This window comes from Scyliorhinus canicula, chromosome 5 (assembly GCF_902713615.1).
Source record: "Scyliorhinus canicula chromosome 5, sScyCan1.1, whole genome shotgun sequence".
In the NCBI taxonomy this organism is placed as follows: Eukaryota; Metazoa; Chordata; class Chondrichthyes; order Carcharhiniformes; family Scyliorhinidae; genus Scyliorhinus; species Scyliorhinus canicula.
The window spans coordinates 98,865,683-98,881,810 of NC_052150.1; the positions used below are offsets into that span (position 1 = coordinate 98,865,683).

General features: G+C 48.9%; 1 protein-coding gene across 3 annotated transcripts in view; it reads right to left on the minus strand.

Annotated features, from left to right (window-relative positions):
- The window catches only part of abcb5 (ATP-binding cassette, sub-family B (MDR/TAP), member 5), a 167,842-nt gene that overhangs the window by 132,173 nt on the left and 19,541 nt on the right, over positions 1 to 16,128 (minus strand). For all 3 annotated transcript variants that reach the window (XM_038797448.1, XM_038797446.1, XM_038797447.1), the window contains exons 5-7: positions 4,381 to 4,537; positions 616 to 685; positions 315 to 506 (exon numbers count right to left, since the gene is read on the minus strand). In XM_038797448.1, coding sequence (XP_038653376.1) covers positions 315 to 506; positions 616 to 685; positions 4,381 to 4,537 — 419 coding nt within the window. The remainder of the gene's footprint in view (positions 1 to 314; positions 507 to 615; positions 686 to 4,380; positions 4,538 to 16,128) is intronic.

Genomic DNA, 16,128 nt, shown 5'->3' on the forward strand with positions numbered 1-16,128 from the left:
CATACCAGCCTCCCCGAACAGGCGCCGGAATGTGGATACTAGGGGCATTTCACAGTAACTTCATTTGAAGCCTACTTGTGACAATAAGCAATTTTCATTTCAAATGGAATTGGCCATCAAATAACTGTGGTACAGCAAAAGGACAGCTACTAATGCTTAAATATATTACCAAACCAGTTGAATATATGAATTAGGCAGAGTCAAAATACAGACAGTTCTGTACGTTAAAGCCATTTGACCTAGACATGTGTGCAATCCCTTTCAATATTGAATGACCATAAACAGCAGCTAGATATTAAAGCTCAATTACTTACTCTGTCAGCTTTGTGTTGAGTTCACCTATTTGATTAGAGTCAAACCAAGCCATCTCTTGGTGAAGAATTGCGTGAAAAAACTTTTGTCTTATTCTTCCAGTCTGCCGTGTGCCAGCAAGTAAAAACATGCAGACATGTAAACTGCCAAAAATCAGGACGGCAAAGCCAAGGCCCACAAAGTAGTGTGCAAATCTGTAGTAATAAAAAGCTTTAGGTAAAAAAAATTGTACGAACTAGGTCATGCGAACTGTAGTAACAGTGACTGAGGTAAATTTATTTCAAGGTTCAATCATATATTTACCGTGTCATGTCAGCTTCCAAATCCAGACCAGGTATTTCAAAACAGGCATTTGTTGAGCTGTTGTTCAATACTGTTAAGACCAATGAATGTATGTGTATTAACAAGGATGTTTAAACTTAGTTGCAAATATTAAAGAATAAATGCACTGTTCCAAGCAGCACCAACCCATATAGATGAGAAAAGTCTTCAGATAGATGTTTCCACTCTAGTCAGCGGTAAATATCACAGCGGGAGGCACAATATTGCGAGATGGTCAAAATTCAGTTTCACAACTTTGTGAAACCGATTTGCAACAGTCCCATGCGCCTGTCAATGTCATCATTTTAACGCATTCACATCTCATTATCGTGGCTGCTGATCGGTATCTCCCCCCCCCCCCCCCCCCCCCCCCCCCCCGCCACCATGCTACATCATCCGGGCACATCCCCGTGATTACACGCTGACATATTATACAACTAGACATAAGCCACATGCACTGAGTGAGCTGCCTACCACTCAGGACTTCCAGCTACATTTGCCTACCTTGCTTTGGACGGCGGTCATCAGTGCCAGGTTTGCAGGCAGCATCCTATCTCTTTTAGGGGGCTCATGGGCAGGTCTCTCCTTACCAGACCCGCTGTAAGGAGAAGGTGACTTTTCAATGGATGCAGGGCCCAGGCTTGCTTGGGGAAGGGGCAGGAATAGTCTTAAGCAAGGAAAGAAGCTGCAGGGCTGGGGAAACACTGGGTAAGGGGAAGACATAACCCAGCGTGTGTATGGGGACACATGTTGCTCTATATAAATGGCCTCAAGATGGTGAGGGGCAATCCAGAGGAGATGAGGTTAGATGGACATGTGAGAAAAGGTGCAGGGTGATTTACCTGGAGCTGGCAGTGACTGAGATGCCCGTGAATGTCTGATGGATTTGTGAATATGAGTTTAGAGTGATGAGATGGTCAACGTACCCTCATATCATGGATGAGATCATTCATCTTGCTTCTGCATTGGATGACTGACTGCTTCTGTGCAGTATTGGCACTGACCTTCACTGCCACCGCCCCCCAAGCCTGAGTGGTCAGGCTGATGTGACTCGTCCGACTGGAATAGGGGTGGAAGACCTCATGAAGGCCATCCATGGCACTCAAATGGCATTACAGAGAGGCATCAGGAAAATAGTCTCCTTGCCTTTTGTGGCAATGTTTCCTGTGTGACAGTCCAGGTCTGAAAGCAGCGAAGGCTGTGCACACAGCTGCACTTTAAATATGGCACCCTGCGTGAGGAAGCAGCAAGGTCATAGCGTGATAGACAAGTCAGAGGCCGTCCAAAAGTATGATGGTGTGTTTCCTGGGGCTGCGTAATTAGTGATGCAGGACGGGACGATATGGTGTGAAATCCGGTCATTGCGGCTAACAGGACTATAGGCTTTTGAAACACAGCAGGGGAGAGGGAAGTCAGAGGGCTGGAAGGGCCAAGGAACAAAGTGGAGAAGGGAAAGGCTGTCCTGGGGCAAGAGTCATAAGACTGACCCAAGGAGGAATCAGAGATTTTCTTGGGGCTGAGGACACACTGTCGGCGGGGGCCAATTGAACAAAATGTCCTGGAGTTGAGGCCTTGCTGTGGGGACATTTTGAACAGACTGCCTTGGGCCAAGGCCATGCTGTCCGGGAAAACTGAAGACTGTCCTGGGCTGTGTGCGCCATGTTAGAGTGCTCTGCATATGAATGTCTTGGTCTCGATCTTGGGCTGAGAAGATCTCTCTGGACAATGCCGGTTATGCATGGCATGGTTTGCAGGGCATGGTCACATACCTGGGAATTGCATTCTGGGTTTTTGATGTATGGTACTCTGATGCAGGTGGCATAATCATTCATGGTCAGTGGATGCATCTGCATCCTGTATGCTAGTAGTTGAAAGGTCATGTGGGATTATCGGATGGTTTCATGGGAGAATCCCGAAAAGTAAGGGTGCACGTGGCTACAAGAAGGCACCAGGTCAGATCGATAAAGGGCAAAGGGACATCAATATTAAAGCATTTAGCGAGCAGGAAAGGAATATCAACATACACAATGATGGGCGGAGCAGGCTTGAAGAATCGAATGATCTCCCCCTGCTCCTATTTTCTATGTTTCTGTGATATGTTACTGGAGTTAGATTCTCAGAATGAGATACATTTTGGAACAGATGAGTGAAACTTTAAAAATAATTTTTGGGAAACTTCCAGCCACTTTAATGGTACCAATGGAACAGTCAGTGGTAACACAAGATAGAAGATTCAACACTGGCAACATATTTATACTGTTTTGATATGGGGTTCCTGCATCAATATGAAAGAAGAGCCACAAACAAAATAAATGAGGAAAGAGAACTGTTTGGTAACTCTAAGAGATGGCAGAACTTGGGTAGCTATGGCAGCAGAATGAACCCCAAGAATGAACGCCAAGAATAACCACGGTGTGGCAAATGGGTGTTACAGATGTGACTTGTAATATTAGAATGCGATGGATTGTCTGAAACGGAATAACCAAATTTTTGAAATGACACGTAAGAAGCAAGATTTGGAAGGGGAAGATAATGACGCTACTCAATCAGAAGAAATTGTACCAGTCACCAAAAGCTTAAGTCCAGTATTGGATGTTTTAGCTGCGGACTCATTCAATTGTGCTTTGTGAGACAGTGGGTGCAAATCCATCGTATGTAGAGTGGATAGGTGAAAGTGTTACCTGGATTTTCTATACAGTGAAAACTAAAGTAAGGTTAAAGAATAGGAAAGTTCTACCTATTTCAGGTTTATGGATAACAACACATTAAAGTCACGAAAGATAGTAATGATTCTGTGTAAAATGGCTGGCATAAACCATATTATCAGCACAGATATAATATCTAGTGAAATAAGATTGTTGAATAAGCCGTCAATTAAAACTGCTCAAATGAAATTAGTATGGAACATGATAAAGTAATTGTTTTTGCAAAATCTGTATATTTACAGTTTACATGATCAGGACATTATTGTTCCTCTTCTCGTAATCCAGGAGACACAAAATGAAAGTTTAAACAGATTTATTCTAAACACAAAAGTAAAGTTGCACCGGTGGAGCACAGCACAAGTGTCCCAGCCAAGAACTAACAGAACACTCGGTTCGGGTCTGAGCCAGCTTTTTAAGGGCTCTGTAACGAGTGTCCACTTGGCGGGCCTCCACCCGTTACCATGGGAATGTGTACTCCATAAGCCCCACGAGGAAACTGATCACTCATCAATCACCATGGTCGTTGTGAGGCTTATCACACCTCTTAACAGGAGCTAACATTTCAAATCACTGTGTGAAAGAAGTGTTGTTGACATCAGGAGGTAGGAGTTTAAAAGAAAAAAGGCAGATTGATTTAAAACTACATCAACAGTTTCCCCATCCAACTTGTCATAGGTTAAAAATTCAACTACAGGATGCAGTGTTATTGGATGATGAATATATTAAAATTGTAGAAGCGATCAATAAGAAATAGGATATGTGTGGAAATAGGAGGATAACATCATGGATCAGGTGGAAGTATTGTTTGATTCAATACTTTTCATACATTTAGGGGAAATCTGGAACACTGGCTGTTTGAGGAGGGGTATGAGACTGACCAAAGTCAGTAAATTCCCTTGATAAAGAAAATATCTATGCCTTGATTTTGGCTTTAACAACCAACTTGGATTATGTTAACAAATGTGATTAAACTTAATTTAATAATAACAGAGTAATAATTTAATTATGTATTATTGAATGATGCATAAATGATTTTTAGTACCTGCAGTAGAGATGTTAGGCAAGGTTCCACTTTTGACAAAACTGTCAGTCATCTGCCCAAAGACAATGATCATAAGAGGCAAAGAAATTCCTTGTAACACAGCACAGAACAATCCTATTGTCATCATTAGGATGTCCAATCGATCAGCAAAGCGAAACTATAAGTGACAACAATCTTAATCAATAGATGGAACCACATTAAACAATGCAGAGCAGAAAGACTATGAGTATAATATCCTGACATTAATTTTGATGACAATGGGTATAAACTGATATAAGAGCAGCTTCTGCAATAATAATGCCCTCCTCTACCTCTGCACTATCCCTCTTGACACTTACTCTGATGTTGAATCGTTTATTCAACATCCACAATTCCTTCAGCTAAATATTGGAAAGACTGAAATCATCATTTTCAGCCTACTGGACAAATTCAGTACTGCCACCTGTTTCATCCCCTTCTTCAGCCACTGTCTCGGGTGACTCATTGTTCACAACTTTAGCATCCTATTCAATCCTAAATTTAGTTTGAGGCCCCATTTCCTCTTCATAACCTCTCTGCAACCACCTGCTTCTGCCTCAAAACATGTCACCGTCACATTAAAGTCACCGATTCCAATGCTCTTCTGGCCAACATCACTTCCACCAGCCTCCATAAACTTTAGCACATTCAAAATTTTGCTGCCAGTATTCAAATCTACATTGGGGAGTTTAGCTGCTTACCCCAGGGGAAGGTAGGGAAGAGGACAAAATCTGATGAGATGTTGGGGTGTTTTGCCCGTTGCCTTCCTGTTGGCATTTATCACAGGAAGGGTAAGTGGCAGGCAGTCTGCCCACCCTTAAGTGTCAAATTAATGGCCACTTATAGGTTTCTACATTGTACATGGGTAGGCTACCCAGTGACCATGGGACAAGCTCATGATCAGGCATTCTGTGGCTCACAGAAGGATCCCCTTCCTCAACACCAAGGATCATCCACTCCCACCCTCTGGAAAACTGACCTTGCTCTTTGTTAGATTACACTTTGTGGTAATATGTTGTTACTCTTTGCCTCATGATCCAAAATGGTCTGATGGTGTGATGAGCAAGAAACCACCAATCTTTAATTTGAAGCAAAACTGATTTATTGAAAAATGATTAAATTAAATTGAGTTTGCACATGCTACAGAGCTGTAACTGTTAATAAAGTAATACTGAGTGTTAAACTATAACCTATGATTAAGTATTAACTAATGAAGTACACATGCTAATTCTTTCTAACCTAACTAGTCCTTGAGTTGTCATTTATCTCTCTTCTCTGCTAACACTACCCAAGATTCCCTGAGCTTTGATATTTATACTGGGAACTGGTGGCGCCCTCTCGTGTTTACATTATGCTGAGATGTAATAATTAACCCTTTTGTGTTATGCCTATAAACATATCATTACACTTTTTTTTAAAAATAATGTTTACTGAAAAATTTTGAATTTATACAACAATAACGCACCATAGTAAAATACCAAAAATAACAATAATATTAACAATCATAAACATTCGCCCCACCTCCATGAACAACACAGCATTTTAACAACAACGCAAATTAACACAATATAAAGTTACAGAATAGACACTACAATACGGAACCCCCCCCCCCCCCCCCCCCCCCCCCCCCCCGGGTTGCTGCTGCTATTGACCAAGTTACCTATCTTTGAGCCAGGAAGTCCAGAAAAGGCTGCCATCGTTTATAGAACCCTTGTATTGATCCTCTCAGGGCAAATTTGACCCTTTCCAATTTTATAAATCCCGCCATGTCACTGATCCAGGTCTCCACACTTGGGGGCCTTGCATCCTTCCACTGTAGCAGAATCCTTCGTCGGGCTACTAGGGACGCAAAGGCCAGGACACCGGCCTCTTTCGCCTCCTGCACTCCCGGCTCTACCGCAACTCCAAAAATCGCGAGTCCCCACCCTGGTTTGACCCTGGATCCAACCACCCTCGACACCGTCCCCGCCACCCCCTTCCAGAATTCTTCCAGTGCTGGGCATGCCCAGAACATATGGGCGTGGTTCGCTAATGTAGCCACCTAAGATGGACACTGGGCTAACAAAATGGAGAACTGCTAAGGCTGTAGGGAGAAAACAGTCTTAGCCAGGACAAGCAGTCTGCAAAGGCTAATTAGCATTCTGCACGTATCGAAACTAGTTTATGGCCAGGTGAAAGATCTCAACCAAAGGTGTAAATAGCAAAACGCTTTGCATAGTAATGAGGCGATCCAGATCTGGGCACACACAATAGCAACATTTGGGTTTGAATGGATACTTTGAGTGGACGCCCAGACGAAACGGCACCAGAAGTATCCATCACAAAAGACCCTAGAGACCGCCCCACCCATCGAGAAGAGACCCTCAGATTGGGGGATTTGTAAGATATCAATTGGGAAATGGCCCAATCAATACATGGCAGGTAAAGGCCCGCCCCGAAAAGGCACGGACATTGGGGGACCTATAAAGGTAGACTCCGCACATGGTTCTGTCTGTTTTGCTCCGGCCTCGCTGTTTTTGTGCTCCGGCTTGGACTGCTGTTTTGACTCCGGCCCAGATCTTGCTGTTTCGACTCCGACTCCAGCCGTTGATCCTGTCTCCCATCACCAGCCGTTGAGCACCAGCCATCGTTCAGTAAGTGCCAAAACGACGCTCGCTACGTGAACCCGGCATTACTTATACATTATTCGACTATTAGCGAACAGAAGGTGCAGCCCAGAAAGGAACAAAGGCCTTGTCCCCTGACCTTGCTGGTTCCTACTTAGATAAGTATTTAGTCGTTTAATAGTAGAAATAGGTATTAGTCTTTAGCGTGTGCATGCGTATTTATTATATTTGTATAATAAATATTGATCGTTTGAACTTACTAATCGGTGTATAGTTTTATAACTTTGAACCTGACCTTGAAATACTTGTGAGGTATTTAAATACGGCACCTGGCGACTCCGAGCTGAAAATACACACACAGAGCTGTAGCAGTGTTAAGCACACGGCCTTTAAACGGAGGCGTGTTAATACACTCCAATAAACGCGTAATACACTCAAGTAAAACGTGCAACACTGGACTCCCCGAACATCTGGTGCACCTGTCCTCACCCCCAAAGAACCTACTCATCCTAGTCCCGGATATGTGGGCCCGGTGCAGCACCTTAAATTGGATGAGACTAAGCCCCGCACATGAGGAGGAAGAGTTGACTCTCTCCAAGGCATCCGCCCAAGTCCCGTCCTCTATCTGCTCCCCAAGTTCCTCCTCCCATTTAGCCTTCAGCTCCTCCACTGACGACTCCTCCACCTCCTGCATTACCTTATAGATGTCAGACACCTTCCCCTCTCCGACCCACACCCCCGAAAGCACTCTGTCCATTGTCCCCCGCGATGGCAGCAGAGGGAATCCCTCTACCTGTCGCCTAGCAAATGCCTTTACCTGCAAGTATCTGAACATGTTCCCTTGGGGAAGGCCAAATTTATCTTCCAGTTCCCCCAGGCCCGCAAACCTCCCGCCAATAAACAGGTCCCTCAATTTGCTGATGCCCGCCCTTTGCCACCCCCTAAATCCCCCATCCCTGTTCCCCGGGATGAACCGATGGTTACCACCCAGTGGAGCCTCCATCGAGCCCCCTGTTTCCCCCCGATGCCGTCTCCACTGTCCCCAGATTCTTAGGGTCGCCGCCACCACCGGGCTCGTGGTAAACCTCTTAGGGGAGAGCGGCAACGGTGCCGTTACCATGGCACCCAGGCTCGTACCTCTACATGATGCCATCTCCATTCTTTTCCACGCCGCCCCTCCCCCCTCCATCACCCATTCACGCACCATTGACACATTGGCTGCCCAATAGTACCCCAGAAGGTTGGGCAGCGCCAGCCCGCCTCTATCCCTCCCTCGCTCCAGGATCACTCTCTTCACTCTCGGAGTCCCATGTGCCCACACAAAGCTCAAAATACTGCTAGTCACTCTCCTAAAGAAGGCCCTGGGGATAAAGATGGGCAGGCACTGAAAGAGGAACAAAAACCTCGGAAGCACCGTCATTTTGACGGACTGTACCCTCCCCGCCAACGATAATGGCAGCATGTCCCACCTCTTGAACTCCTCCTCCACCTGATCTACAAGTCTGGTGAAGTTATGCTTGTGAAGAGTCTCCCAGTCCCTGGCCACCTGCACCCCCAGGTACCTAAAGCTCCCCTGCCCGCCTAAGCGGGAGCCTACCAATTCCTTCCTCCTGGTCTCCAGGGTGCACCACAAACACCTCGCTCTTGCCTAAATTTAATTTATAACCTGAAAAGGTCCCAAACTCAACTAGCAACTCCATCACTCCCGGCATCCCTCCCACCGGGTCCGCCACATACAGTAACAGGTCATCGGCATACAACGACACCCTATGTTCCTCTCCACCTCGCACCAAGCCTCTCCACCTCTCTGAATCCCTCAACGCCATCGCCAGCGGCTCGATTGCCAGTGCAAACAACAAGGGGGACAGGGGGCAACCCTGCCTGGTCCCTCGGTAAAGCCGGAAGTACTCCGACCTCCTCCTATTCATGGTCACGCACGCCATTGAGGACTCATATAGCAGCCTTACCCATCTAATGAACCCTTCACCAAATCCAAACCTCCCCAACACCTCCCATAGGTACCCCCACTCCACTCTATAGAAGGCCTTCTCCGCATCCAGTGCCACCACTATCTCTGCCTCCCCCTCAATCGCCGGCATTATGATGACATTCAACAATCTCCGCACATTCGTGTTCAGCTGCCTTCCCTTCACGAAACCTGTCTGGTCCTCGTGCACAACCCCTGGCACACAGTCCTCTATCCTGGTGGCCAGGATTTTTGCCAGGACCTCAGCATCCACGTTGAGGAGAGATATGGGCGTGTATGAACCACACTGCTGGGGGTCCTTGTCCCTCTTTAAAATTAACGAGATCAGCGCCCGCGACATCGTCGGGGGCAAAGTCCCCCCTTCCCACGCTTCGTTGAGTGTCCGCACCAGCAAGGGGCCCACTAGGTCCACAAACTTTTTATAAAATTCCACCGGGAACCCATCTGGCCCCGGTGCCTTCCTTGACTGCATCTGCCCGATCCCCTTAACTAGCTCCTCCAGCTCAATCGGCGCACCCAACCCCTCCACCTTCTCCTCCTGCACCTTCGGGAAAGAAAGCCCGTCAAGGAACCTCTCCATTCCCCTCCTCTCCCCTGTTGGCTCCGACCGGTACAGTTCCCCGTAAAAGTCCTTGAAGACCTCATTCACCTCTACCCCCTTCCGCACCACATTCCCATTCTTGTCTCTCACTCCAGCAATTTCCTTAGCCGCATCCTGCTTGCGGAGCTGATGAGGCAGCATCCTACTTGCCTTTTCACCATGTTCGTACACTGCCCCTTGTGCCTTCCTCCACTGTGCCTCCGCCTTTCTAGTGGTCAGCAAATCAAATTCAGCCTGCAGGCTGCGCCTCTCCCCCAACAGTCCCTCCTCTGGTGCCTCTGCATACCTCCTGTCCACCTCCAGCATCTTTCCCACCAGTCTATCCCTCTCACTCCTCTCGCTCCTCTCCCTGTGTGCCCGGATGGATATCAGCTCCCCACGAATCACTGCCTTCAGGGTTTCCCAGACCATCCCCACCTGAATCTCCCCCATATCATTCACCTCGAGGTACCCCTCAATACTTGCCCGGACCCTCCTACACACCTCCTCCTCCGCCAACAACCCCACATCCAACCGCCACAACGGGCGCTGGTCCCGCACCTCCCCCATCTCCAACTCTATCCAATGCGGAGCGTGGTCGGAGATTGCAATAGCCGAATACTCGGCCTCCTCCACTCTCGGAATCAGTCCCCTACTCACCACGAAGAAATCTATCCGAGAGTAGACCCTATGTACGTGGGAGAAGAAAGAGTACTCGCGTGCCCTCGGCCTCACAAACCTCCATGGATCCACCCCACCCATCTGATTCATAAGCCCTCTCAGTACCTTGGCCGCCGCCGGCCTCCTACCCGTCCTAGAGCTGGACCGATCCAGTGAAGGATCCAACACCGTATTAAAGTCCCCCCCCCCATGATCAGACCTCCCGCCTCCAGATCCGGGACCCGTCCCAACATACGCCTCATAAAGCCCGCATCGTCCCAATGTGGGGCATACACACTAGCAAGTACCACCTTCTCTCCTTGTAGCCTGCCCCTAACCATAACATACCTACCCCCCTTATCCGCCACCACCTCCGATGCCTCAAACAACACACTTTTCCCCACCAGAATCGCCACTCCCCAGTTCTTCACATCCAACCCAGAGTGGAAAACCTGCCCCACCCATCCCTTCCTCAGGCGGACCTGGTCCGCCACCTTCAGGTGGGTCTCCTGAAGCATTGCCACATCTGCCTTTAGCCCCTTCAGGTGAGCCAATACCCTCGACCGCTTCACCGGCCCATTCAACCCTCTCGCATTCCAGGTGACCAACCGGATCAGAGGGCGTCCCGCCCCCCTCCCCCGTTGACTAGCCATAGCCCGTCGACTGCCCGCCCCAGGCCAGCACCCCCTGCCCGACCCAGTCCCCACAGCGACAACACCTCTCCCCTGTCCCCCCAGCCCCCACCAGCTCCTTCCTGACCCTACCAGCAGCAACCCGGTATTCCCCTTTCCCCCCTCCCTTCCCCCCAGGCTAGGAACCCTCCCAGCCGCGAACCGTCCTCCATTGTACTTCCGTGAGTCAGTTAACTTCTGCTGACCCGGAAACTCCCGCCAGTAACCCGACCCCTCCCAAAGTGGGATCATCCCCCAATCTATCCCTCCTCCAGGCACCGCTCCAGCGCGGGGAAGAACCAGTTAAGGCCCCGCCTCCCCCATCACCGTCTCCGCCCCCCCAGCCCCGCAGCGCGGGAAACCAGAGGAAAGCCCGCGCTTTCGCACTGCCCCACCACACCCTTCTGATGCAGCTCCCAAATAACAGCCCCACTCCATACCCCCAACCCGACATAGAATACAACAAACCCCCCCGACCCTCCCAGCAAGAGACACAACTCAACCAATGCCCCACAGCAGAAAAAAAACATAGCAGAACAACACCCCCATAAATAACCATATCAAAATTGAAAAAGTACAAAAAAAAAGAACATAGCAACAGCAGAATCCTGCGCTAAGATATTACAACCCACCCCGCAACCCCAAACCCCTAGTTCAAGTCCAGTTTCTCCGTCCGCACGAAGGCCCACGCCTCCTCCGGGGAATCAAAATAATAATGCCGGTCCGAATAAGTTACCAACAGGCGCGCGGGCTGCAATATTCCGAACTTTATCTTTTGCCTGTAAAGCACCTCCTTTGTCCGATTAAATCCGGACCGCCGCTTAGCCACCTCCGCACTCCAATGCTGGTAGATCCGTACTACCCCATTCTCCCACTTGCTGCTCTTCATCTTCTTGGCCCTGCGCAGCACACACTCCCGATCACTGAACCGGTGGAACCTCACCAGCACCACACGCGGGGGTTCATTGTCCTTAGGCCTCCTGGTCAGTACTCTGTGTGCTCCCTCCAGCTCCAAGGGCAGATGGAAAGACCCGGCCCCCACTAGCGAGTTCAACATCGTAGCCACGTAGGTTGTCAGGTCCGACCCCTCCAGCCCCTCCGCAAGGCCCAAGATCCGCAGGTTTTTCCACCTCATGCGGTGATCAAGCTCCTCGAAGCGTTCCTGACACTTCTTGTGGAGTGCCTCGTGCCCCTCCACCTTACTCACGAGGACCACGGCCTCCTCCTCTCGTTCAGTGGCCTGCGTCTGCAACTCCTTGATGGCAGCACCCTGGGTGGTCTGAATCTCCGACAGTCTTCTGTTTGTTTCCTGCAGAGAAAACAGCAGCGCAGGAGAGCAGCTAGTTGCTCCTGGGCCCACTGTTTCCACTCCTCTGGAGCTCTGCCGGCGGCCATCTTGGATCCCTTCCCCCGTTTTTTCTGGGGAGCTGCTGCTGCTTTTTCCCCCTTTCCACTCCGAGTTCGAGTCATGGACTGCGGGGAAAGTCGTTCAGCACACTTTCCCCCACCGGGAGACGTCGAAAAATTTCCGTTTTGGGCTCTAAAAAGAGCCGAAAAGTCCGTTTAAAATGGGAGCTCCCAAATGTGTGGCTTCCTACTTCATCACAGCCACCGGAACCATATGATTACACTCTTAAGAACAACCCTCATGATGGTCTTGGAAATCCCAATCCCACTTCACGTTTGCCTCTGCGATGGTGACCGCTCCTGGGTTCCTTAGAGGTGGGACATTCTCCTTTTAAGGGATGGAAACCACAACTGAAGGAACCTAACTGACTCACTTAACTGATCCTGAAGTATAATTGTAGCCTCAGGACCGAAGTCTTGCTCATTCATTACCCCTGTCTTTATGTACTCGCCTATATTTGTTCCAAGTCTCCAATGCCGAAAATCTAATTACGCTTTCTTTGTTTAAATGCTTCTTCGACTTTCCCTTTCATATCTTGACGACATTCTCCAGTTGTACAGTCCTATAATCCTACACTTTCTAAACTGTGCATTGCTATTACTAGCATATAATCCATCTTACCTCCCTGCATCTCATTGTCACTGGTCTCACTGAACTCTTGGGTGGCGCAAGTGGGAACGGGGGTTGGGGACTGGGGTGGGTGAGAGGGAGGGGGGGGTGTACCCTGGCGATGTCTGGTGTCTGACCTGGGGGCCGTAGTCCATGGCCAATTCCACCATCCGCCCTACCCTCCCCCCACCACCCCGCCAGTGCCCCCTCTGCAGCTAGCCCATCCCTCATACCCTGCTGACAGAGCACTGAGGCAAGTTGGAATTTGTGTGCACAGGTGCTTATTTTACAAAGAACATGTGAACATCTCTATTACGGTGTGTGTCTTCACCCCTAACGCTATTCTGTGTGCTGCACCAGTGCCAGCATAACTGATGTCTATCTTTCTGGTCTTCTGGGCCCTAAAGCTACATCCAGTTGGATCCCCAAGCAGTACATCAGAAGTAGAGGTGGCCTGCTGAGAATCCCAACCTGCGACCTGGGTCCCCTTTGTGGACGTCCTCTGGAGTGACCAGGCCTGGATACGCCTGGCTGTTACTCAGCTGTCCCGAGTTACATGGTGACACCCAGTTCTGCCCACTGCCCATCTGATGCGCCAGGGACAGGGAGAGAGGGTGGGTAGTCAGAGGCACTGTGGTGTTCCAGCACCTCCCCTGGAGAGTCACAAGCACAGGTTCCATCACTTCCTCTTCCCTCGGAAGGCCGCCGGACTATGTGCGACCGGAGTGAACTCTACAATGCAGAAGAAGGCCATTTGGCCCATTGGGTCTGCACCGACTCTTGGAAAGAGTGCCCTACCTAGGCCCATGCCCCGATCCTAGCCCAGTAATGCCAACTAACCTTTTTGGACACAAAGGGGCAATTTAGCTGGGCCAATCCACCTTACTTGCTCATCTATAGACAATGGGACAAAACTGGAGTACCGAGCGGAAACTCACGCAGACACAGGGAGAAAGTGCAAACCCCACAGACAGTCACCGGAAGCCGGAATTGAACCCGGGTCTCTGGTGTTATGAGGCAGCAGTGCTAACCACTGTGCCACAATGCTGCCCCTCCTCGTCACTAGAATCTGCTTGGGGTTAGGGTCGGGAGTGGGGGACACCAGAACGGCCCATCTCGTCACCAGGTCATCCTGCAAGACACAAGACATGATGCACGATTGGACCGTGGGTTGGGGTGGTGGGTGGGAGTGAGGGGTTGGGGTGGGAGTGGGGGAGGTGCGGTTTGGTGCCGGGGCACTGTACTGCCCACTGTCCCTGGTCTCCCTGCGGAGGTCATGCAGTTTTTTACGGCAATGCTGTCCAGTCCTTGCAGTGGGGCCCACGGCGCTCACAGATTCTGCCACCTGCGCAGGCCTAGTGTACGGCGGCGGGTTGAAGTCTACTTATCACCAAGGGGAAGAGGGTGGCCAGCCTCTCCACCATGGAACCAATAGGGTCTGCAGCTCGGAGTCTGCAAGCCAGATGCCGCTCTACGGTCATCCATCTTGTTGGCTGGAATGAGTGTGTGTGGGGAGTGGAGTGCTGATGTGCGGCTGCAGCTTGTCAGCCTCTCAAGTGACAACATCAACCCTGGTGAATCGGGCAGGTTTTTCATTGGAATCGATCATGTTCTATGTGGCGCCGATGCTAGCCCATTAATGGATCCTGAATTGTACCGGGTCCAGCGCCAATTTAGTTGTCATAGATATCCACTGATTCAGTTCCGGCCTCTAAACTTAGTTTCTGAAACGGAGAATTCCGCTGTGTATCTCTATTTATATCATTAAATCATCAAATTCCTTGTACTTTATGCATTCATATATAACACCTTTAATTGTAACTTTTTCCTATTTTCCCCGCTATGACGTTAGTCATCAATGTCCTATCACCATGTTGTTACTGTCGCTTTTATTCCATGAGCTGTAGCTTCCTTTGTTCATTGCACTGCCTTTTAGAAGTCCATGCATATCACATCAACAGCATTACCCTCATCAGCACACTCTGTTACCTCGTCACAAAATACCAGCAAGCTAGTTAAACACAATTTGCCCATTACAAATCTATGTGAGTTTTCCTTAATTTACCTGCTCTCACTTCCTCTTGTTCTCTGCAAAAAGCACTTAATTGTCTTTGATGTGGTCCAAGAGCAGTCAATCATAGTTAGATGTTTATCAGTATGTTGGTTAGTTTCACAGCAGGCTAATTGAAATAAACTCAAATGTGAAAGGAAATAAGTTTAAACAATCCAGTCAGCTGGTTAAGTATGTATGCTGTCAATCACAGCCTAGTAAACTAAATGTCACATTGTTGTGAATGAAAGCCTTGCAGATCAAAGATCTGAAGGGGATTTAAACCCAGCTGATGTAGTTTTCCCTTTTCAGGAATTTACAGGTGCTGCTTTTTCTTCCTGAACCAGCAGGAATATTGAGCAAGTCAGTTTTAAAGCAGCCATTTTTTTCCACTGTGCCTGTCTGGACTGCTGTCCAGCTTCCAGACAGGGATCTCTGTAAAGGCAGTTTCTTGCGGGGGTCTCTCTTATCGGTGAGTTTCTGGTGGGGGTCTCTGTAATGGGGGGGCAGTTGGAGGGCTGATGGGGCTGGTGGGAATGGAAGGGGGCATTGTGGTGGGGGGGTGGGGGGGGGGGGGTGACCCTCTGATGTACTTTGGGGGCAATTCCTGAAATGAGTTGCCCCCTTGACCCACCATGAGGTCCACTGCACCAAGGCCACGCTAGGAAATACCTGCACCAATTCACGCCCACATGAATGCCGGCCCAGAGGATCGGATATTCATGCTCGATTGCAGAAACCATTCCCCAGCCCGTTAATAGGATACAAACCAGCCAATTTGACTGATTTGCATCCTCACGGGGCATGAATCTCAATGCCACCACCAGCGGGAAACTGGAGCATCAAAACGATGCTTTTGTTTGGATGACACTGGATTCTCTACTGCATCGGGAACTCCGTTACTTGCGGTGGGCAGTGAAGAATCCAGCCTAGTGTCCTTAAACCAAAATACGGTTTGACTTCTCAGTTTGATGTGAAAGATCCCACAGTCCTATTTTGAAGAAAGTCAGCAGGGTTATTTTTAGTGACCTGACCAATATTTATCCCTGAATCAACATCACAAGAACAGATTATTAGTCATTCTCACACTACTGTTTGTGGGAGCTTGCTGTGCACAGATTGGCTGCTGCATTTCCTGCATCGTAAAATTTCATTTCAA